The sequence below is a fragment of the Rhagoletis pomonella genome, unplaced genomic scaffold, assembly GCF_013731165.1.
Source record: "Rhagoletis pomonella isolate Grant_MI unplaced genomic scaffold, Rhpom_1.0 Rhpom_scaffold_00004, whole genome shotgun sequence".
Taxonomy (NCBI): Eukaryota; Metazoa; Arthropoda; class Insecta; order Diptera; family Tephritidae; genus Rhagoletis; species Rhagoletis pomonella.
In genome coordinates this window covers 76027206-76053740 of record NW_023458558.1, presented here as the reverse complement: position 1 = coordinate 76053740, position 26535 = coordinate 76027206, and the positions used below count along the sequence as shown (strand labels likewise).

Sequence of the window (26535 nt, the reverse complement as noted above, 5' to 3'; positions counted from 1 at the left end):
AATTTCCATTAGGATCTTTTCATCAATGTCACCATTTAAATATGCAGATACGAAATCTAACTGATGTACATGTAGCCGCATTTCAACTGTTAATGCCATCAACAACCGTTATAATCAATACCTGGTATTTGCGTAAATCCTTTAGCAACCAGACGTGCTTTACGACGTTCAACCGTTCCATCAGCGTTAAATTTAGTGCGCAGAATCCATTTTGATTTTATAGTTTTCTTCCCTTTTGGTCGATCAATAATATTCCAAGTTCCATTCTTTTGAAGTGCATCGTATTCTTTCCGCATAGCTTGTTTCCATACATAGGCATCATTACCAGCAATCGCTTCTTTAACCGTCAAAGGATCACAACTTTCTGCTATCCGGCAGTATTGAATTCTTCATAACTCGGTACTTCTGTTTTGGATATCACATTAAACAATTTTCTTGGCCTTCCTCTTTTTCCAGTTAACACTTTCTTTGGTCTTCCAGGTCCTCTCTTCAAACTTTCCGGGGTTTTGAATTCTTCTTCGGACTCGCTACTTTCACTGCTTTCAGAATTTTCGTGTACGTTGCCTTCACTGAATTCTTCACATTCTTCTCGTGGCTTGCTACTCCCATCAAGTACAGCATCGTGTACGCCACCTTCACTAATTACTTCATTTCCTTTATACTTCTTCTTGTTCTCAAAAGTTATTTCTATAGACGTATCCTTCCAATACTCATCATCAATAAAATCTGTATAATTTTCTTCCTCAACGAAATTATTATCGAATATAACATCACGGTTTCGTAACATTTTCTTTAATCCTGGACACCACAGCCTGTAAGCTTTAGACTGTGTGGAATAACCGATGAACACACATCTCCGTGATTTCGGCTCAAATTTACCTTCGTTTCCCGTCTTGTCTAACATATAAGCAGTAATACCAAACTTTTGTAAGTAACTCACTACCTGAGAACGACGCGTCCACAATTTTAACGGTACTTCAGAGAGAGGTCCGATTTCTGATATGATTCGCCGTTAAAATTGAAACCTCCTGATAATTTCGACTGTATCAACATACATCTTGCCATTTCCACAAGAGTTCGGTTCTTCCTTTCAGCGACACCATTTTGTTGCGGCGTGTATTCCACTGAAAATTCATGTCTGATACCCTCTTCCTTCAGAAAATTTTCTAACGTTTTATATATGTATTCGGTTCCGTTGTCTGAGCGTAAAGTTTTAATTTTTCTTCCTTTCTGTTTTTATACCAAATTTTTGTATTCCCTAAATTTTTCGGCCACTTCGTTTTTATGTTTAAAAAAATATACCTCACACAATTTTGTTTTGTCATCAATGAAAGTGAGAAAGTAACGTGAACCGCCAATAGAAATTATTCGCATAGGTGCACACACATCAGAATGAACAAGTTCCAAAATGTCTCTTATACATGTTTCGAATTTTTGAACTTCTCCTTCAGTTTCAATACTGACTCCATTTACTTTCTTTTGCTTAATAATGTATTTTAAGTCCTTGAACTTCAGGTGTTCGAAACGTTCGTGCTAATGCAATGTATTCGCGACTGATTCAGTAATTCTGCTTTCCTCATCCGCTTCGTTAACAAAATATAAATCCCTCTCTTTACGTGCAACGATTAAAACCTCGCCATTTTCTGGACGTTTGACAACTGCTACATGTTTCGTAAAGATGACTTCAAACCCGCGGTCGGTGATTTTCCCCACAGATAAAAGATTCGATCGAAGATCTGGAACATGTAGAGCTCCGTCTAGTTTCAACCTCGTGTCTTCTTTTGTTTGTATTTTTACTGTCCCACTTCCTGCGATTTCCGTCGCCAAATTCAAAAACCTTGATCTCGGTGATTCCATTTCCGTAAATTTAGAATTCTGTGCACACATATGAGACAATGCACCAGAATCTAGACACCAGGACAGGATCAATGACTTCAAAAGCATTGCTTTTTTAGCTGGTTATACAGCATGCAGCTTGACCCATATGTCTCTTGATGTAGCATAATTTTTAATCTGCCTCAATTCTAGTGGTGAAATGGTTAGAATGAGGTCTGATCGCGCTCTAGCATCTATGGTTCCCCATTCGGTAATGATATCTGCAGGTCCTGTCGGCTTTATACATTCTCCACAAACATATTTCCAGGTATCATTCCTGATGAGAAGCGCCTCCACCTGGATTTTCCATGTATCGAAGTTTTCCTTTGTGAGTGGTTCAATCTTGATGCTAGCGTGACTCATTTCTTTAAATATGTTTTCCAGTAGAACATTTTTCTTGGCATAAAAAGAAAATATATATATTTTTTAAATTAACTTCTTTATATTTCAAAACCAATGCTGGGCCATAACCTGTAGGTTTGAGGTATTGAAAACGAGTGAGTTTTATTCAGAAAATTTTGTTTTACAATAGTTAATACTTCAATGTTCATTACGATCTATATATTTTTAAGTAACAAGGTTGTTCATTTGTAAGTACATAATGTTTTTAATATAAGTTACAACACAAACTTCTTAATCAGATTTTTTTTTTTAATTTTGGGTATGCAGTTTCATAGCCCATTAAATTTTAGGAGGATTTTTTATGCTGACGCTGCTAGGCATTTCCTTCCATATAAAAAGAAATTTTGAGCATAGTCGAGCATTAGGCCGGGTCGATTTGTGGGGAGGCAAAAAATGGCCCATTGCTCTGTGAAAATCATATTCTAGGGATCAAAATAAGAAACTTTGCCGAAGGAACCATACCTCTAAAACGAATTCTGATGTCCCCCAATTTGGGTCGAACTTTTGGGTAGGGGCAAATTTTGGAAAATCCCACTTTGACCCATTTAGAGTGCTCCAATCGAGTCCAAATGTATGACCGACCCCCACTAACTTTGGAGGCCCGACCCACCGATGCCAGTGGCACACCCCCTCCCCTGGGGGGTTCCCCATACAATCATTTCAAAAAATCGCCGGTTTTGCACTTTACATGAAAAAATCAGCGAAATGCCTATGTTTTTTCTTTATTTTTATTTATTTATTTATAATAATATTTATCATTTATTTATAATAATATCTTTTTTTTCTCTTAAGAAATTTATTTAGTCAGAACATATGTAAATGAAAAAATTAATTTAAGTGAGTTATAGAAAAGAAACTAAAAAAAATTATTGTTTGAAGTCTTTTTTACTTTCAATATAAAACTGCATACCCAAAATTAAAAAAAAAAAATCTGATTGAAATGTTTGACATTTTTGGGGGATTTTGATAAAATTTGTTGAATTTTTATAATTTTTGTGCAAACTTTGAAATGTGGATTTATATGGCAGGCAATATCATTTTGAATTTTAATACACTCCTATTGTTTGTATATGGGTGAAAATTTATCAACTGGACCTCGGATTTCAGTCAAGTTGGAATTTTTGCGTGAAAAATTGTGGGTAAAGAGGTTTATAGATGTAAAAGGGATCCTAGGATTTTTTTTGAAAAATTCTAATTTTTAAAGTTTTTATTAGCAAATATATTTTTAATCAATCTTTTTTTTTCAAAACTCATTTTCTCTTAAAGTATTTGACTAAAGTTGATGAATTTTTTTAGTAAGCGTAGTGACATTAGAGCTTTAAAAAAATATTTTTATAATTTAGATTTTTTTTTTTTTAATTTAAATATACATATTCAAGTTGCATTAATAATATGTTCTCAATGAGTGTTTTTCATTTCGTTTACATTTTCGAAAACTGCATTTATTGATGAAAATATTTGTAAAAAAAAGTAAGTGCGCCTGGGCTACACTGAAGAAGTGAAACTTACGTTACATATCTCTTTTGTCTCATAACCATATACATACATATGTACATCTGCTTTTGCTTAAGGTTATATTTTTTGTATTTTTTTTCTATCTAGATCCCTACATCTACCCCTGTTCGTTCTAATTACATTTATGTTTTTCTGTTTCCCTTTATCTTCGTTTTTATCTTTATACTCTATCGATAACAAACTCGATAGTCACATTCAACAAAATATCGTTAACAAAACCCATAAAAATATCGATAACAAAACCGATGACAAAATCGATAAAAACTTCGATAGCAAAATCGATAATAATATTGGTAGCAAAATCGATCAGAAAATTGATAAAAATATCGATAACAAAATCGATAAAAATATCGATAACAAAATCGATATATAATCGCTTATAAAATCGACAAAAATATCGATAACATAATCGATAAACAATCGATCACAAAATCGATAAAAATATTGATAACTAAATCGATAAAATTATCGATAACAAAATAGGTAAAAATACCGATTACAAAATTAAAATTTCGATAACAAAACCGATAAAATATCGATTGTTACATCGATAAGTCCCGAGAATCCCTAAAATACAAAAATAGTTCACAGATTCAGTCTCTGGGTCTCCATCTAGATCCTTTTTTCTATAATTACCTTTATTTCAATATTTCTTCCTCTATCTTCATCTTTACTTTTATCGGTATCCTCATTTTCATCTTTTTCTTTATATTTATCTTTGTTTTTACGTTCATGTTTATCATTTTCTTCATCTACATTTGCCCTTATGTATTGTATATAAGTAAAGTGTTTAAATTTACCTTGATCTTAATTTTTGCGTTTATCTTTACGCATCTTTGTTTTTGTTTTTATTTTTACATTTACCTTTATCCTTTTCTTTATCTATGTACGTAGTCACCTTTACTTTCATTCTTGTATTGGCCTTTTTCTAAGTGTTATTCTTTAGCCTTTTATTAGCAAATTTTTGTCAAATTAATACCATATGCATAATCACAAGAAGCATAATCAGCCCCAACCATTTCCGTTGCATCATTTCCGTTGCATCAATTCCTTGTGCAATTTCCGGTGAATTTGCTAATTTACTCCCAACTAGTGTTGCCAGAACTTTTTGGACCAACCGGCTAAATTAGCAAAAAAAAAACGGATAAAAACGGCTAAACTGTTTCAACTAAATTTCACATGTTTTATTTAAATAAATCGGAAGTAGAAAGACTAGTTCTTGGATAGAAATTGCTAATTCAAGCTGGAAAAAAAATTAGTCGGCAAGAATTTGCAGTTAGGAAAAACCTAGGATTGTGGCACATGGTTGAATTTCTTGTCGACGATAATTTGAATAAACAAGTTCGTTAAATTTAAAAATTTACAATTTGAGCGATTTTAAAATGAAAATTGTAAGTATATACTTATTTACTTAATTAATTTAGTTAATTCCAATGCTTTGAAAGATACTCGGCTGAAAAAAAACTGTATTCGTAATCGGAATGCAATCTCAACCAGAGTCGATATAGGAAACCTGACAGTTACTACGACAAAGAAATTGAAACGTACATATGTTGAGGAAAGTCGGACTAACAAGAAATAGATGTAGATCCTATTTTAGCCCCTCTGAAAGAATTTAAAAATTCTATGCAAGTTTCTTAATTTTGAGTACAAATTTCCTGCAAATTTGCGTTCGGCCAGAACTTTGCACGTTTCTCCACTTGAGATAATTTGGGAGCATTTTTTCTTAATAATAATAATAGATTGGCGCTTACACATATGTTAGTATTTGGCCGAGCTTCTCCTCCGACTTGTGGTGTGCGCCTTGATGTTGTCACACAAAGCGGAGAGACCTACAGTTTTACGCTGACTCCGAACGGCGACTGTATTTTTATGAGAAGCTGTTTTTCATGGCAGAAATACACTCGGACGGTTGCCATTGCCTGCCGAGGGACGACCGCTGTTAAGAAAAAACCCTTTTCTATATTTTTTGCGACTTTGCTTTGACCAGGGCTTGAACCCAGGTGCTGATGAGTGAAAGCGCGCACTGCTTACCACTACACCACAGCAGCATTTTTTCTTACTATCTGATATTTTGAGTGATAGTTATCTCTGGATTTTCGACGAACAAAGCTATTGTCTTCCCAGAGAGTTTTGCTTTACATAGAAATTTGTGCTCTTTTATTTTCATTTTGACGCATTTCAGTGTTGGTTCTTTTAATTCAATTTAAATAATTTCACGGCTTTCAGTGCTTGAAAATATCTATTTTTCCCTTACCTTAAACCTTAAAGCATGGGCAACAATGATGATGTTTTGAAATAAAGGTAGAATTGAATATGCGCTATCTGGGAAGACAATATCTGCAATATTTATTCTATGTGTTGAAACTATATCCAAACACAAACACGTGTTAAGCAAACAGTGAAACAATTTGTTATTTTCTAAGTTTGCAAATAAAACTGCACACTTAAATCTAAAACATTCATAACAAACATTTTATGAAAAATCCCCGCTAAAATCTTCTTCAGAAAAAATATATTCGTTTAAAATAAAAAATAAGCGAAACTGGCCCAATTTTATATAACCCTTTCTGACATGAAAATTATCTCCGCGATAAGGCTAGTAGCCATATTTACAGATTTTGGATCTCTTAGTCAAAAATGGAATCATATAGATATATTTGAATTTTAAGAAAACAAGGCAAATAGCAAAATCGGCTAAAAACGGTTAATTTTTTTTTGCAAAACGGCTAACAAATCGGCTTCCGTCTAAACCAAAATTTCTCCGGCTGTTTGCTATCGCAACCGGCTAAATCTAGCCGGAAAACGGCTAAAATGGCAACGCTGCTCCCAACCAACCAACCGCCGCTAAGAAGTTTCACTTCAAAAATTTGTTAGATCTTTTCTGTTTTTAACATACAGCAACATTTGTCACAGCGCGCACGCATCGTGAACCATGCACGCTCACCGCCCATGCGCGCAACGTGTTCACTAGAAAGCGCGTACAGGAGCAACTAACAATTTGCTAATATTTCCGACTTTTAACGTAACCTTATATAATAATGATGGCATATATGGTATTTTTAAGGCATTTTTAGGTTAAGTTTTGCTCGGAGGTATGTGTTAAAATAATCCCATTAATTCCATTTTTTTGGAGTTCACACACAACATTATTACCATGGAACGGATTTTTAGGACCTAAAAACCTATAAAAAAAGGAAAATGGGCAGGAAAAGGCACTAGAAGGCAAAACAAGGTACTAAATAAAAACCAAAACCGAAGAATAATCAAAAAATACATTTATTGTAGAAATGTTTATTTTACAAGTGAAAAGAGAAAAACTATGAACCACATAGTTTCATTATATCAAAAGTTTGTACTTTTTATCTTTGACTATTTTCTTTATTTGAGTTTTTAACTCGCAAAACTTTAATCTCTATAGTTGTAGTAATATTGAACCACAAGATGCATTTTGAAGTTTTCTGGCAGCATTTTTATTAGATGTTCGCGAAGAAAAGCTTTCAATGTACTAAACGTGCGCTCGACGTGAGTTGATACAAGTGGCGCCCAATTTAAATATTGTAAGCATAGGCATGTATGCACGTTGACTAACAAATACGATGTGTAACTAGCCCTTAAGCTATTTTGCAATTGTGTTTACACCTTAAGTTATGTGTCTAGACCTTAAGATTTGGTTGTTTTGTTAAGAGCGTGGGTAACCACCATCTTGGCATTGAATAAGAGAATCAGATTGACTACGAACCACACTAGACGTGTGTAATTTATTAGAGAGTTCGTTTTCAATATGGAACGTTTAAAACGTTCATATTATCAGGAATAAGGGCTTTCCCTTTACAATTAAAGTTAGTAAAGGCGAATATCTTTAAAAAAAGGCAACTTCAGATGTGTATATATGGAATCAGGGAAAGCTAAATCGTGGTCATTCTTAATCGAATATACTCTCTCTCTCTTTAGCAGAAAAAAGGCATTTTCCATAAAATCCGTACCCTGATTATTACAAACATACGGGGAAAATTTCGGAGTTATATGTATATGCATCGGTGCACTTTTTATTTAATTTTTAAGACGTTTTTGAGGTTAGGTTTATATGGGAGGGAGGTATGCTTTAAAATAAATCGATTTGCCAATTTTTCGTTTTTTTTTTATTTGTCTCCATAAATGTGGCACACGGAACATTGAGGTTATACGCCGACTCCTATTTTTCCAAAAAAATGTATGTACCACTGTGCGATGTTGAACACTTGAATAAACAACTTGAACAATAAAAAAATTATTAGACAAAGTTTACATACATTCTTTTGGTTGACTGATAGCGCTAGAACCATACAGTTGCATGTGAACTCAAAAAAAAGGGACTTGATCAGATTATTTTAACACACACCAAGCTTAACTAAAAATGCCTTAAAAATACCACAAATGCCATCATTATTATATAAGGTTATGTTAAAAGTCGAAAATATGAGCCAATTGTTGTTGTTGTTGTTGTGTACGCGCTTTCTAGTGAACACGTGGCGCGCATAGGCGGTGAGCGTGCATGGTTCACGATGCGTGCGCGCTGTGACAAATGTTGCTGTAAGTAATAAACAGAAAAAATCTAACATTTTTGTTTTTAATATTTTCTTGAATAAATGCAGTTTCCGAAAATATAAACCACATTGAAAACACTCATTGAGAACATATTTTTAATGCATCTTGAATATTTATAATGTTTAAATTAAAAAAAAAAAAAAAAAAAAAATTTAAAATTAAAAAAAATTTTTTTTTTTAATATAAAATTTTAAAAATTTTTAAAAAAAAAAAAAAAAAAAAAAAAAAATTCTAAATTATAAAAATATATTTTTTTTAAAGCTCTAATGTCACTACGCTTACAAAAAAATCATCAACTTTCGTCAAATACTTTAGGTGAAAATGAGTTTTGAAGAAAAAAGATTGATTAAAAATATATTTGCTTATAAAAACTTTAAAAACTAAAATTTTTCGAAAAAATTCTCAGAATCCCTTTCACATCTATAAACCTCTCTACCCACAAATTTTCACGCAAAAATTCGAACTTGACTGAAATCCGAGGTCCAGTTGAGAAATTTTCACCCATATATAAGATTCGTAATGCTTAAAAATCAGAAAAAGAGTTTCGTCCTCATAAGTCCGAATTTTTTATCATAATTTGACCCTAAATATCATTTTTTTTAAATTGTGCAGTTTGTCCAAATTCTTACTGTTGTACCTTGATACACGCTGAGTCACAATTTAAATGTTATGATTCAAATCTAAAGGAGTGTAAATATGTTTGTAATTAAGTTAACGACCGCATTCTTGTTAGAAAATGAGACAGATATGAGCTCTGACTGATAAAGGTCCAAAAACGAGCGATTATCGTTCGTCAAAACAGACATATCTGTACAAGTTTAGCATTCTTCCAGGCGATCGTCAAAGAATCGTGCACCGATTTTCTTTTATGTCTACATCCATGTGCACATATATCTTATCTGAACTTATTTGTACCAGTTTCCATTTTTCGGGTTTCCTTTCCTCAAATCGCCCAAATTACTCACTCCCGCCGTCACTTAGTGCTTCCCTTCCATATGAAATGTGGGTAAAAATAGAATTATGGACGGATTTAAATGAAAATTCGCTTCTTAGTAAAATCGAGGACGAGGAGTTTGAATTTGAAAATTTGGGTTCTTGTGGCATTTACATAGGTATGTCTATATAGTTCGTTCTATTTTCAAAAGTGAGGCTTCAAACGACAGGGCATGGCCTGTAGATGTGCAATAAAGTTTAATTTTTTTATACGGGTTGCCACCTGTTACAAATTTTATTAAAGTTATTTAATATGTTAAATGAACTAGATATTACAATATGGGCATCAATTGAAATGGTTTTGAAAATGCTTTACTTTTAAATGACACGTAGATTGGGTGACACGTGTTTAAAAAATCAAAATCACTCTAATTAAGGAAATAAGGTAAGTGAAATATGTATATCAATATGGGTATCAGACAAATGAAAAGTTAGACATATTAAGCAAGAAATAAGTGAAGAGTAACAACATTCCTTAGTTAATTTAAGAGTCCAGTATTTTAATCAGAACAAATCACTGATTGACAATGTATGTATTTGTTATAAAATAACAAATACGATGTCGTAAACCTTTGGTCGGACACAATTATTATTTTAGTTTAACTAAATTTGACTTTACAAACAGGTGGTAACCCTCTTCATATAATTTTCAAGCTAAAACCTTCTTAAACCTCTCCCATATGGTGATACCTAGCTATTTCAATAACCTAATTCTTTTAAATCCAATGGAGTTTGATTTTTTAACAGGTGGCAACTCTCTACACGTAGTTAAGAAATAAACCCTTTTTATACACATTTCGGTTGATACCCCTCTCTTAATAATTTATTTAACTTATTAAAAAAATTGAATTTAATTTTTTAACAGGTTGCAACTCTAAAAAAAAGTTAACCTCTATTGTCTACAGGTCAAGCTTTTTAATCTGACACTTCATTTTTGAATATAGAACGAATCGTGCAGATCGGATGGCACTGACAAAAAATAAAAATGCATTAGCAAAAAACGTATTACTTCAAAAAGTACAAAAAATTAGCAGGTTTTTATTTCTTCTTTCGAAAGCTAAAAACCCATACTAAATATTTACTGAAATAATAAAAAATAACATATTTTTACTTATATTTTTTATTCATTCCATTAAAATTTACCACTTTTAGAAATTTTGATTAAAAAATTGTTTTTCTGGAATACCGCAGGAACAACCTGTGTTTAATAAAAAATTATAAATATTAACTAAACAAAATAAAAATACTCAAAACTGGTAACTTAATTAGTTGACCACAAGTGTATACATACTTTTTCTCCTTAGGAAAAGTTGTGTAAAAATAATAGTAGATTTAAATTTTTCTTAAAGGTCGAAGCAATTTTTCGCTCTATTTATTGGCTAATTAATTTCTTTGCCCTCAGTATGCGACTAATTGAAATTCAATTTCTTGTGGATATTCATATGTTCTTTTTGCAATTATGTAATTAACAGCAAACGCAATTGTCAGTCGGTAAATTCGTAAGTTGCGGGTAATTAACCTTTTAGGAATATCACCCACCTTTGCGCAAAGTACAATCCCAAGGCCAATTAACGTAGTAATAAATTGTGTGAAATATGCATGTAACTAAGCGCAGATACTTAATGACGAAATATTGCCTTTTATGAACTCAAAATAATTAGCATTGTTAGCTAATTTTTATTTATTTAAAAGAATTTACAACAGGAAACCAATATTTTCATAATGGCTTTTTCTGCATTTGTTAAATCGAACTACAGAACGCTACTTCTATAAGAATTAAAGTCTGCAATTAATGCCGAGCTAGCAGGCTAACACGCACTATGGGCCATTTTAAACCTTTTTTTGAGAAAAAATAATTGCGCCTAAATAACTAGATGAAAAAAATTGAGTTTTTATTAATTGATTTCCCACATTTTTGAAAAAAAGTGTATCTAACCCTTGACAACAGAGGGGTATAAAGGGATCACTTTTTAATTTATAGTTTTATTAGAAAAGTGTAAGTGCAGTTTTTTTTTAGTCGTGTGAAAGAAAAAAATTCCATTAGAACCATTTATTAGTTAGATATTTATCACCAAAGCAAAATTATAATATTTTGTTATCCACATCTTTAATATCTACTCATTCGCAACCAGAGATGTTAGGTATTTCAAATACAAGTACTTAAAATACAAATACAAAATACGTTTTTGTATTTTGTATTTAAATATTTTTTGGAGCAGTATGTATTTGTATTTTATATTTTAAAATACTTTTTTTATTCTTAATATTCATCATATCTTAAAGTTATCCTTTACAACACTGTCATTAATTTTTTTTGACGTTTGCAAATTTCCAACAACGTAAAAAACTTGTCAAGACGTCTCCGGTTGCAAGATTATAGTGTTTTCGTTCGTGTTTCCAAAAAAAATGTGTCTGATGTTATACTCAACATGCATGTGTTGCATGTTTTTTTATATGTACTTATCCTTGTCTAGTTCGTCCACTTCATAATAATATCGTTTTAAGCAACTGTCTGATTTCAGGGCAACCATTTCCCCTTACAAAGCCTCAAAGTGCAGATCATATGCCTTTTTGCCTTACCGGTTATTATTTTCTTTTAATAAAAAATAAAATTGTCAAACATACTTTTTACGGAAGCAAATGCATAATACCGTCTCAACGCAAATTCTTATCCACTCGAAGCTAGAATTTAATGGGTTATAGAACTGCATATTAAGAATTTTTCTAAAAATTCTTAATGAAAAGTTTGTTGATGGTGTAAAATTTTGGTGAATAGTCAAAACTGGTCAACATGTTGTGTCCCTAGTTGTGTCACCCCCTAGGATTGTTCCATACCGAACAAATACCCCTATTTTTTATTTCGAAATCAAAAAATATTTAGAGGTCGCTCAAAGCGCTCAAAGTTTTCCATATATTTTTATAAAACTTTTCGTAGAAATGGTATAGAATTCTTGAAAACCAGTATTTTTCTATCGGAAAACTCAGTTTCTCTTCAGGAGATTCCCAATAATGATACCCAGTTATTTATTTAACCATTTTTTAATAGTAACTTCATTTTATATGGCAGCCGAAACCCCCCGAAAATGCCAGAAAATGCAATGGGAGAGGGGGGAGAGAAGTTAAAAATCAATAATATTATTAAAAAATGGTTAAATAAACAATTGGGTATGTATCCTGAAGAGATCCAGAATTTTCTGATCGAAAATATTGAATTACCTGCATTTTTCGCATTGTCAGTGACAATTCGTCAATTTTTTTGGTCTTTTGTTTCATAAAAACAATATTCACTCTCATTTCAATTCCATGAAAAGTTGCACTGAAAAAGTGACAAAATTGTCCTTTACAAAATTGTTGCCAGTCATATGAAATTTATATGTAATAATTGCATTTACACTCCGCAACACCTGGGTTCAAACCCTGGTCAAAGCAACATCGCAAAAAATATAGAAAAAAGGTTTTTTCTTAACAGCGGTCGTCCCTCGGCAGGCAATGAATGGCAAACCTCCGAGTGTATTTCTGCCATGAAAAACAGCTTCTCATAAAAATACAATCGCCGTTCGGAGTCGGCGTAAAACTGTAGGTCCCTCCGCTTTGTGTGACAACATCAAGGCGCACGCCACTAACCGGAGGAGAAGCTCGGCCAAACACTAACATATGTGTAAGCGCCAATCTATAATTGCATTTGCATTACCTTAATTTTAAGACATATTCAAGTTATTGAAAAGTAATAAAATGCGCGCAATTACCATATTACAAATTTACAAAACTATCCTTTGGAAACTTTCCGACGGAGCTATTTAGTTTTGTCGCTATTGTCGTGACAATTTTGTCAGAGTGACAATTGTCACCACTATTGCCAGACAATTGTCGACAATATTCTAGTATTGTTACTGTCGCTTTCCAAAAGGCGTTTATTAAACAGTAAAAATGTCGCTGACAATTCTGGCTCTGAAATTTTCCGGAAATATCGACAATTGTCACACCTGTTACTTTTATGAAATAGGCGCCAGGTGGCGATATGCACATAAGTACATGTGGTATCAAAAGTATTTTCAAAATACGTATTTTGTATTTTGAATTTAAATACTTTTTAAAAACCTGTTTTGTATTTTGTATTTAAATACTATTTTACAAGCATTTTAACATCTCTGCTCGTAGCTTTAGTCTCCAGACCAAATTTTTAAAAGAACGTGTTCTAATATAACAAGTAAGAAAGTCTAAGTTCGGGCGGAGCCGAACATTAAATACCCGGCGCAAATATTAAATATATATTTTTTCACCTTTCCGAAACCTACCGCTAGATGGTAAGCCGGGGTGTATCTATTTTGAGTAAATTAGCGATTTCTGAAATTTACCGTTATATGAAAAGCGGCCGTAATTTTAGTCCGATTTCAATAATTTTCAATGCTTTGCTTTCATGTGGCAAGCACAATAACCACACCGAGTTTGGTACAAATTAGTAGAACGGTTACCGATATACATATATGTGATCATAAGTGGGCGGTGCCACGCGCATTTTCCAAAATTTTACCATAAACGTATTTCTTGGCAAAGAATTGTTGCAGGCATCAATTTTGAATAAATTAGCTTCAATATTTACTGATTTATCGAAGATTTTGTATTTCTCTAAATTACCGTTATATGGGATGTGGGCGTGGTTATCGTCCAATTTTAAAAATTTTCGGCTATTTTGTATGATGTACCAAGGCCAACAACTGTGCCAAGTTTGGAAGAAATTGGTGCAGCGGTTCCTAAGATATACACATGTAACCATAAGTGGGCGTGGCTACGCCCATTTTCCAAAAATTTATAATATTCTTATTTTTCGTCTAAAAATTGTCGTAAATATCAATTTTTAGTGAATAGTCTTCAGCAGTTACTAAATTATCGCAGTTTTCGTATTTCCGAAAATTACCGTTATATGGGATGTGGGCGTGGTTATTGTCCGATTTTAAAAAGTTTCGGCCATTTGGTATGCTGTGCGAAGGCCAGCAACTGTGCCAAGTTTGGAAGAAATTGGTGCAGCGGTTCCTAAGATATACACATGTAACCATAAGTGGGCGTGGCTACGCCCATTTTCCAAAAATGTAAAATATTCTTATTTTTCGTCTAAACGTTTTGTTAATATCAATTTTGAGTGTATTATCTTCAGTAGTTACTAAAATATCGCAGTTTTCGTATTTCTGGAAATTACCGTTATATGGGAAGTGGGCGTGGTTACAGTCCGATTTCGCCCATTTTCAATACCAACCTACCTTGGATTAAGGGAAACCTACATACCAAATTTAGTTGAGATATCTCAATTTTTGCTCGAGTTATCGTGTACACGGACGGACGGACAGACGGACAGACGGACGGACAGACAGACATGGCTTAATCGATTTATTTCATCATTTATGTATACATTTGTCTATATCTATCTCGATTCGTTTTGGCTGTTACAAACAACCGTTATGTGAACAAAATTAATATACCCTTGTGCACAAGTGCGCTCGGGTATAAAAATTTACACTTTATGTCTCACTTTCAATTGAAATTTTAATTGCACATAAATAAGTAGACTTTGACTGCTGACTGTAGTAATCAATCTTTTTATAAAAACATAGTTACCATTCCCATGTTTTCCTGTGTTATCTAAAATATAGAAAAAAGAAAAACGTGAAGTTAACGCAAGTAGTAGTAGTAGTAGTAGTAGTTTTTGCCAGAAAAACAGTCGTTTAGACCATATTGCAATGTTACAAAGCATTGAATTCTGCCACGGTCAAATGTAATCTACATATTCCCCATCTTGAGACGGACCGAATGTCCGAGTCATTCAACGCTTGAGTAGCTGGTTATTCCGCATAAATAAAAAATTCCAATTTGCTGCTCATCATATTTCGAATTATTACGATTCTCTCGACGTGCTGCCCCATCCCCACTTGCGTGCTCGTACGTATCCTTGGAGCGATGCTTGGTGAGCCATTGTGGGCGTATGGCTAACTACATAGTAGAGAGGTTGCGTTGCTGAAAAAGTCAATCGGATTTTCGTGCCAGTATGCTGCTTTGTTTAGCCATTTGATTCGAAATTTATGATCATCTTCATTCACGCTTCAATGGCATCCACTCTGTACAATTGCAAGATGACTGGCATGTCTGGCGTAGAAATTTGTTTGGGATTTATTGTATTCCATGTGGTTTGTTCAAAAGTATTTGTTGCTCTTATTGGCTATCAAACTATAACACAGTGCACAATAGGGCAAATGATCAATTTTTCTGTGCGAAATTAAAGAAAGCATCAAAATAAACTTTTTGAACAAAAAACCTTAAGGATAGCTTAAAGGAGACTAACTTTCGTAAATGAACCTATTTACGACCAAAAAATGTGTTTAACTCTTTCGCTACCTATAACGTAAACATACATATTATTACTGTAACATTAAAGCATCTACCTGTTTGAAAAGTGCAATAAATTTTGTTTCTCTTTTCTTTCTTACTAACAAACTTCAAACAAATGGCTTTTTTCTTGCACAAAAAAATCGCAATTTTAAATAAGCTTAAAATAACTTATAATCAGGGAACGGATTTTTAGGACCTAAAAACCTATAAAAAAGGCAAAATAAAATGACGAAATAGGCTGGAAAAGGCTAAATAAAATAGCGAAAAAGGCAGGAAAAGGCACTAGGTATTGCAAAAAAGGCAAAACAAAATAGCGAAAAAGGCAGGAAAAGGCACTAGGTATTGCAAAATAAGGCACTAAAAAAGACAGAAAATACGAAGAACAATCAAAAAATACATTTATTTTAGAAATTAGTTTCATTATATGAAAAATTTGCACTTTGAATCTTTGACTATTTTATCCTTTCGAGTTTCTAACTCATAAAACTTTAATCTGAATAGTTGTAGTAACATTGAACCACAAGATGCATTCTGAAGTTTTCTGGCAGCATTTTCATTCGATTTTCGCGAAGAAAAGCCATGAATGTAATAAATGTGCGCTCGACGTAAGTTGATACAAGTGGAGCCCAATTTAAATATGGAACGTTTGAAACGTTCATATTATCAGGAATAAGGGCGCTTTCCTCGCTCTTTGCAATTTTATCCACACCCCTTGTTGTCTCCAAGCCTACGTTAGCTGAGAAAACGGCTTTGAATTTTTCCAACACCAATTTGGCAAGAGGTCCTTGCGCTTCTATAAGCCGCATGGGCATGTGTATATTTTGTATTCTTTAAAATAAAATTGTAAATGCTATAATCACTTTTTTAAAGGTAGAAAAGGCAAAAAAGGCAAAAAAAAGGCAAATATCTTTAAAAAGGCAAAAAAAAGGCAACATCAAATGTGTATATATGGAATCAGGGAAAGCTAAATCGTTGACATTCTTAATCGAATATACTCTATCTCTTTAGCAGAAAAAAGGCAATTTCCATAAAATTTGTTCCCTGCTTATAATATATCAATAAAAAGATTCTATAGTATTTTAAAGTAGTCTAAAGGGGTTTAAATCAATAAATTTGTTTCAATTGATGTTTAGAATAGTCTTATTTTCGAGCTAAAAATACTAAATCTCTAAAAAAGTTTGAATAAAGAAATAAAGTCGGATATATGCTCCATTTCAAATTTTATTTTAATTATTCACGCAATTCGCACAACATGCACTTAAAAAGTCACAAGCAATAACTATCATAAATTTTCAAACCTATATCGTTGAACTGACTTTGACCAACTATAATAAGCTGCTATATTTCATTTAGCAAAGCTAAGTATATTCCCCACGTTTTTTCGTATTTCTAATTAGACTTTCGCATAGAGACCATAACGATTATGAGCAACAAATTTAAATATTGTATATAATTATTACTGAATAATGGAAAAGTTGTTTTCATCTCCTGAATTGAATATCGTAAGACTAAAAACTTTTTCATCTTCTCCTAATATTTATCTGTGAATATTATTATTTTTTTCTCGCGGGACGATTATTTTACCAAAGATATTATTTACGTCTTCTTATAATAATTATATGGGAACATTATTTTTTTCCGTCTCGGGACGTTTATTTCAAGATCGGAATGATTTACGTCTTCTCTTAAAAATTATATGAGCTTTTATGTGGTTTTAGTTTTTTGAAAGGGGTTGCCAGATGATAGCAAATCAAATTCCAAAAATCGAGCTCATAGATATCGGCGTTTAATTTTGCGAAATCGGCAGTACATGTACCAATTCTATTAAGAGAAAACGTGGGACGTAAATCATTTTCGTCTTGAAATAAATGTCACGAGAGAATAGAAAAATTAAAGTCGCATATAATTATTATGAAAAGACGTAAATCATTTCCGTCTTAAAAAAAACGTCCCACGAGATGAAAAGATAATAAAAGTTCCATATTATTATTACGACAAGACGTAAATCATTTCCGTCTAAAAATAATGGTCCCACGGGACGGAAAAAAATAAAAATTCCATATAATTATTGTGAGAATACGTATGTAAATAATTTTCGTCTTGAAATAAACATCCCGAAAGACGAGAAAAATAAAAATCCCATATAATCATTATGAAAATACGTAAATATGTCCATCTGAAAATAATCGTCCCTCGAGACGAAAAAAGATATTTCTCGTAAATAACACTGGATCACAAATTTGTGTTTGGTTTTTGTTCCGCGGATACCCCTATCCATTCCCCATGTAGAATCGTCCGCTGATTCCAAAAATCTAGTTAATTTTTTATTCTATGGATACGTTTTGGAAATATTTTCAATTTACCGTTATTAAGCTTTAAATAAAAGTCACTTATATCTCATGAATAAATTTAACAAACTGAAAATGAAATACGACAAATGAAAGCTAACAAAATTTGTCTTAAAAAACCCTCTATACATCACTTTCCGATAGGTCTGATAGTTTCTGACAAAATATTTAATCATTCCAGATTTTATGTTTTTTTTTGGTGAAAATATGAAAAAAAAAACACTAACAGAAGCAAAATTTAAAAAATACCAGGTTCTCTGTCAAATTGTTGGCCTTTTGCTAAAGCCTATTCTGTTACAAAAAAAAATCAAGTTACTAATGAAGAAAGTCGATGGATAAATAAAGATGTGATGAGTGGTCAAATGAAAATGCGAAAAGATTTTTTATATTTCTCTTAAAACAAGGCGACGTTTTAGATCCCAAATATTAGGAGAATAATTATTTTGGATCTCTGCTTTCGCACGGAAAATGGGGTGATTTGACCTATTGTGCAGTGTTGGAGAAATTTTTGCAATGTGGCTTAGATTTGAATTTTTATTAAAGATGTATCTAATTCGATCTCCGAGGACACTTTGTGTGTGTTTCAATGTAATTGTAATACTTACACAGACGGTTGCATGCTGCTGTAAATTTTCGCAGATATGTCTGTACTTTGTTGTTGCTATTTGTCTTTATCGATTACGTTTGTCACATTTTATATTGTTCAGGTCATACTTGTATATACTGATAGTCGTAAAATGTACCACCATACATATCTATATCCCTTCAAGAAATTGAAACAGGGTAAGGAGACCTCATATGTGTATTGATAGCCTAAATTAAACATATTATGTAGGTACATATTTAAAAGCAAACAGGACTACGCAAATTCCAGACTATTGATTGCTTTTCTTATGATCGGGCACAATTGTCAGTATACTGTGTGAAGGAAACCTTTTAAAAAGAGTCCTAATTATACTACCTAATTATGTATTTACCTATTATATAAGAAGCAATTTTTAAACAAAAAATACAATCGACTTCAATGCTCGCATACACATTTAGGAGTAGTATTAATTTATTCATGATCCAATGATCGGAAATAAACCATATTAATATGGGCCCATCCTTGAGATACCACCTTGCCGATAAAAATTATCGAAACCGGTTAACATGGTCCAAAGTTATCTGGTTACATACTTCATAAAAAAATATTCCGATGAATTGATAAGCTTTCTCATTTTAAAGTCGTTTAAAAACAAATGCTAGCTTCATTTGAACAAATTTCCAAAATACTGGGCATGAAACACGTAACTTTGAAACGAAAGTCGTTCAAACGATACTGACAAAACGATGTCGTCAAAACACTGATTCATGTATTTGTGTTGCTGTTACGTGCTACTGTTACGTGAAGCAAAATTGGAATTGAGTTGACGATATCGCACAAACGATCGAACAATTTTTGGTTTTCATGAAGCAAGACAGTTTCAGCATGATATCGTCCAGATGATTGTCGTCATAAGTGATTCATGCCCTGGGCCAATTTAAAGGTTTTTCTTTTAAACGAATATATCGTTAACTTAATATAGAAAGGCCCTAACCTCAATTCCGTTCAACATTTAGTTTTGTAGATTACTCAGCACTAACTGTTTTTGTGTAGCAAAATGTAAAAAATGTACAAAAATATGTTCTAGCTACACATTGGCGGTAATAACGCCCAATAGATTTTACTAGTGAACCCACATGGCGTTAAAACGCCCAAAATTTTAATTCATAAGCGATCCGAGTACCATATTTCATAAATCCGTGCAGACGTTCCTGAGTGAAGAGAGGTCTCGCATTGTGGCGGTTTTTAATATCAACATGTCAACTAATGGGTGTGCTAACCTTAACCTATTGACCTACAGTGCATAATGTAATAATACTTTTTTTGAAAATAATCATGTATGCAGTTTTGTAGCCCATTCGATTTTAGTATAATAAAGTGAAAGTTTCAAGTGGTTACAAAATACACCGTTTATTTTTGACAATTTTTTTGTTGACAGTGTCATGCATTTTCTGCCATACAAAGCACGCTCGACAAAATTTTTATATGGAAGAAAATGCGCAGCGCCGTAAACACAAAAAAAAATGTCAAAAATCAACGGTATTTAGCACCTTTTGCAACCTTTTGCAGAGAACACCTTTCTGCGTAGGCGGCCTTCGGCCGCACTTAGGGATTATAACCCTCACTAAGTAGAATTCTCCTTTCTGTTTTGCGAAGAAAAGGGGCTGAACACCTTTTGCAGAGAACGCCTTTCTGCGTAGGCGGCCTTCGGCCGCGCTTAGGGATTATAACTCTCACATAGTAGAATTCTCTTTCTGTTTTGCGAATAAAAGGGGCTGAACACCTTTTGCAGAGAACACCTTTCTGCGTGTATTAAAAACCCCCGAGAAAAAAGAAATAAATATCCTCACTCCGATATCGGTTAGGCTTTCCGCAAAATTTTTATGCAGAGCTCTTTGTTGAACATATTTTAAAAACACATTATACTCATTTATTCCCGACTGTTGTCGTCGAGATCATTGCGAAACAAAGGTGGATTGTTGAAAATCCCTTCGTTTTAGTTTGTTGAATTTTCGAACATGTGGTAGCACCCTTTATATTCACCATCACAGCCATTTTGATTTGTTTGCTTGTTTACTTTGTCGGAGAAGAGTAGTGAAATTATTAAACGCGTTTTATGTTGTTAAAAAAAAAAAAATAAAATTCATTTAATGTACACAAAATACACGTGAACATTGCAAAGATCGTATGTTTATAAAAATATAAGTATCAAGTGCTCTTTTTTCTATGAAACTTTGCTAGTGAAACTGCAAAGAATTTACCAACAAATTAGTTAAATACTATTACTAATAAAGTGAAAAGAGTGATAAATAATGTAAATATATACGATTCTTAACATCCCTGCCAAATTTCATGACGAAATTCGTTATAGTTTTGTGTAAACACCCAAAAACCGATGTAATGGAAAGCCAACCCTGTTCATCTCTCTTATGTTAAATTTTGAAAGACATTGGAGGTATTCTAGAAATTTTACCCTGCAAACCATTAAGTGAATGAAACATGAAACAACTGTTTACATTAATTTGAATAAAACTAGGTATTAACCCCCTCGGGAGCAGCAAAAACCTCAACTACCGATAAAACATTAAAATATTTTGCAATGCAATGAAATTCACAATAGGGGATGATCGATGGACTTGGGCGAGCCTAAGATATTGATCAAAAACTGTCATCTTTCACACAGATTGTTTTTAGAGCATAGTGAACAATATTTTTCCTGTTACCAATCAAAGTTCTAAAAAAGCGGATTTTCGGCCCATGCTAATCTGTTATATACATAAGTTTGCACAAAAAAAGTTATACACCCTTTTAGTTATTTACATATAATAAAAAATAATAAGTTTTTACCCATATCTCGATTTCGGAGGCAAACATCGAAAAACGGAGAAATTTCTCTTTTACCTATGACTCAATCTCTTAAAAAAAATTGGTTTGGTCCAATACCCAGCCGAGTGCTGTGCAGTGTAATGATTCCAGTATCTTCATTTATGTAAATATATTGTAACTATCAATATCTTATAAAGAGAAGTGTAAATTTTTTTTTTATCTAAAACTAATAAAGTTAGAAGGACGAAATTCGAGGATGTGGTAGTTTACATATTAGTCCTTGACAAATATTTTTTTTTTGAAATAAATATTGGAATTTTCCAACGATATTAAAGTTTTAAAAGGACATTTTCAACACATATTCGTCCTGGTGCACCAAAAGATTAAATTGTTTTTCAATTCTACAAAATTTTTTCTTTTAATTGATACCCATATTGTTACTCTACAATGCACCAAATCTTTTAAACAATTTTTTTTATTCAATCATATCCTAGAAATTTCAAAGTCCTGTAAAAAAACCCTGACGTCAGCGAAAAAATTAAAAACTCAGTTATACTATTTTGGCTCCTAGTTTTGTGAATATATTGATTTTTTCTTGTGTTTTAAAAATTGTTGGTTGTTGTCGCCTGTGATATAAGCCCTGGATATTTTACTTATAAAGCCCATATTTCTTGAATTGCTGTAAATTAACTTTTAAAATGAATGCTTTGCAACTAAAATTTAAGTTCGCCATATCACAAATTCAATTGCATGCAGTAGCCAGGAAGAGATTTATTACACAAGCGGTAGTACTAGTTTTCTCTTTTATCCCCGCGATTTAAGCGAAGAATTGTGTAGTCACTTTCAAAGGCTGTTATCGGTGCAGTCGAACGCATTAAAATCCAATAAGCAAATAAGTATTTTGTAAAGTGCCTGCAACTTTTACTTCTTTCTTGGTCGTTGATATGTATTAGCATGGGCCGAAAATCCGCTTTTTTAGAATTTTGATTGGTAATAGCAAAAATATGGTTTATTATGCTCTAAAAAATATCTGTGTGAAATGTGAAAGTTTTTGGTCAATATCCTAGGCTCGCCCAAGTCCATCAAAGTTCAAGTACTAAAAAAAAAGTTTTCTTAGCTAACATCGATTCTCTACAAAAAAGGTCCATATACCTAATTATGTAGGACTAATACTTTAGAAGATTATTGCAATTTTAGTAAAAAAATGTATTACTTAATTTATTTATTAATTTTTATTTTTTAGCCATATTGAGCTTTGAAGGACTTGGGCGAGCCTAAGATATTGACCAAAAATTTTCATATGTCACACATATTATTTTTAGAGCATAGTATGGTATTTTTGCTATTACCAATCAAAATTCTAAAAATGCGGATTTTCGGCCCACGCTAATATGTATGTATGCATGCATGTACACCTTTGGCCCGCGTCCATCTGTTGCTGCTTCCGCCTTTGCTTGAGCACTTCCACTGCATTTCTGTTTCTGAAATTTTACTCTTGTGCTTGTTATTTTACGAAATAGCTAACGCATACTTTCCTTCAGCTTCCCACTTTGGTTGCAAATGTTTCCTCTATTGCCGAGGACGATTTGATGAAATTGCACAAAATAATAAAATTGATAAAAGCCCTTTACAGAACGATGATGCATTAGAAAGGCGGGTCTTTGTAACCGTTTAAAGAAAATCTGTTAAATGCATAAATAAATACAAAGATATTGGAAATATTGTTGATGTCGAATACGTGTAACGCATAAGCAAATTTACCACTTACATCCATACGAACACTTAACAGAAAACTTTGAAATGTTCAATATTAAGTTAAAAATTAAGGAGGGCGATAACACATTTCCCCGTTCAAGGCGTTCAGGCTCGCTGGGAAGCACCAGCGGCCGCAACAGCCCAGCGAATATGAGTTTACGCAGTTCACTAGTGTCCTCGAACCGCAGCCCAAATAATTCGCTAAAGCACAAGGACAAACGTGTTCGAATTGTAACGACATACACTGGAGGTTTGAAGGGCAATAGACAATATGGTAAGAATGAAATTTGTGGCAATAAGTGCACATATGTATGTATGTGATACCGTTAATGATGATGGCTTGCAGAGTAAGTGTTACCTGTCAGCGGGTGAAGTCATAACTAAATATGCACAAGTGTCCTAGATTTAGTGGGTAAAGCATCTTTTTCTTGGTAAAACCAAATCGTGACTTGCATTGTTAACAGCGCGGCGTGCATCTTCTGCCCTAAAGCATGAACTTATATATGTATGTAGGTAATATCGAATGAAAAGCAAAGTAGCGAAGTGTAGACCAAACGAAAAATTATATTGAGATCATTATGAGTACAGGTATGGTGACCATCCTTACTTTATTTCAAAGAACAGTACTTTTTTCTAGGGTGATGTCCTTTGACTTTATTTATTTTTCTAAAACCATGTTTTTTCCTTTACTTTAAGGCCCGTCCTTTATTTTAAGGCCTGTCCTTTAAATGTCCTCTTTTTGATATATGGGTATTTCCATACGTCACACACGTGACAGTCGTACGTTTCAATGAGAAACAAACAAGAAAAAACATTTGTTTTCTGTTCCTTTTTTTGATCCTTGTATAGCACATAATTATCTCTATAGTTGGTCGAAAGATGAAAACAGTCGAACCGCATGGTCCTTAAATATAAGCAATTAAAGACAGTGTCGTTACGTGACAAAGAATTGAAGTTGATTTTTTTTTCTTACAAAATCGCAAAACTCGGCGAACTGTGGATGGCTCTTTTTTATTTTATTTTTAATATATGATTTGGAGTGATTGTGGTTGTTTTTAGAGTTTTTTGAATTAATGCAACCTGTTTAAGTTTTCTTTTACAACCCCAAGTGTGAATCCTCACGTGACGCCACGTTAATTTCCATCGTTATATTTTTGTTAATATTGCTTTTAAAAGAATTTTCAAAGCAAATAAACCAAACGTTTTATGTCGAATATACTTTATATTTTGACTTCAGCGCCAATTCAGAGTAAATTTTTTTGTAAATCTATGATTTATTATGTTTTAACTACATACGCCATATTTGAACAAAATCGGGCCATAAATACGGTTTTTCAAAATTTCTCGACCTTGGCGCCACCTAGCAAGACAATTTTCCGCACAAAATTTTCTATTTACCTAGTTAATATATATTTAAAAAAGCAGACAAATTGGTCTATAAATATGCTAGATATATGACTTTTATTTATTTTTTTGTCGCGGTAGACCTTTCGATGGAAACACCCATATACAAACTTTACCAGTTCGACTAATTACAGAGGTACCTTTTTGAACTAAGAAAAGATCAGTACATCGGTACAATATGTACCTCGAAATTTGTAATTTTTTCTACTACGATTTTTTTTTGTATTTCTTATACCTTTCTTATTTAATGTCCTATTTTTTAAATCTTTATGTCGTTCAGGACTATAATTGGCTCTCAAAAGGTTTTGGCCTTAAACCGGTTTGATTTATACTCTAACGGAAAAAACGTTATTTAGATGTTTGTAACGGGAGGCTAAAAAAGCTTTTACACCCAAAATTGTTTCACGACATAAATGTTCAAACACGACAGACACACACTTTTCTTTCATATATAGTGATACGTTTTACTGACTATTAAAATTATAAAAATTACATATGAATGTTTGTCCTTTATCTACACTTCAAAAATATGGTCACCGTAGGTATAGGCCAAGTGGTAAAATGGGATGCTATAAGATTTCATTTATGTCTTAAAATTCAGTCTCTAGAACTTACAAATGTCGTATTTCATACGTCTAATGCGGCGTTCTGTGTTTCTTAAAGATTTGTATTCAGTAAAAAAATTTGTTTGTTAAATAATATTTTTATTTTTATTTTTATATTTTTTTTTTCAGATGCGGTTGATGGCCTGACTGAGCTGCGTCTCGAACAGTACGAAATTCATATCGAACGCACCACCGCCGGTCTTGGCTTGAGCATAGCAGGCGGCAGGGGCTCAACTCCCTTCAAAGGCGACGATGAGGGAATTTTCATATCACGTGTGACGGAAGGTGGGCCAGCGGATTTGGCTGGTTTGAAAGTTGGCGATAAAGTACTAAAAGTGAATGGTATTTTTGTGGTCGACGCCGATCATTATCAGGCTGTGCAAGTGCTGAAAGCATGTGGAGCGGTGTTGGTTTTGCTGGTGGAACGTGAGGTGACCCGCCTCATAGGGCATCCAGTGTTTACCGAAGATGGCTCCGTGTCACAGGTGGGTGTACGGATCGTAAATGTTAAGCGAAATTAAATGCTTGTTGCGGTGATTTGTGCCGTTAAACATGCAATTAACGTTGTAGGACTGTCAATTGTCGGTGAATGTATATTCCAAATAGATTTTTATTTACAACTGATATATACATATATATTTATTCATTTGTGCAAATTAAATTTTCTTCACTTGCAGATATCTGTGGAAAATCGGACGTTGGCGGGGCAACAACAACAGTTCACACAACAACATGAAAAATTCATTCCGGCACCAATTGAAATTATTCCAGAACAGCAACAGCACCAACAAAAGCAATCTGCTGCAAACTTGAACAGTTATCAAGCAAATGTATTTACAACGCCGTCAGCAAATGCAGTAAATTTATCACAGCAAGAGCAGCAGCAGCTACAACCACAACATGTTGGGGTGGCAACAACAAATGGCGTTTTGGAAAATGGCAAGGTCGGTTTTGTGTGGTCCCGGTCAGATGTGCAATTGAATTTTTACAATTCGTTAAACATGGTTTGACAAATAAAATTATATAAAAGTGAGGACAAAAATGTATTTCCGCGGAAAAAGATTTTATGATAGCAGATTCAGATCTTTTAATATATATATGTATATGGGCCAAGCTTAGATTTTTTATGGTTTAGACTAAAATGTCAAGCTTTTCGCGATTCACGTGGTCAAAAAAAACAGTAATTATGTAAGCCTATTAGTTTTTACTTCTTTCAAACAACTGACTACCCAGATTTGCAAATATACAATATATATACAAT

The 26535-nt window shown here is 33.1% G+C and overlaps 1 protein-coding gene across 1 annotated transcript in view; it reads left to right on the top strand.

Annotated features, from left to right (window-relative positions):
- LOC118738082 overlaps nucleotides 1-26535 on the top strand; it is a gene marked incomplete at its 5' end in the record, with an annotated part of 312005 nt that overhangs the window by 67942 nt on the left and 217528 nt on the right. Inside the window, 2 exon segments of the mRNA XM_036469005.1 lie at nucleotides 25404-25759; nucleotides 25952-26218. Coding sequence (XP_036324898.1) covers nucleotides 25404-25759; nucleotides 25952-26218 — 623 coding nt within the window.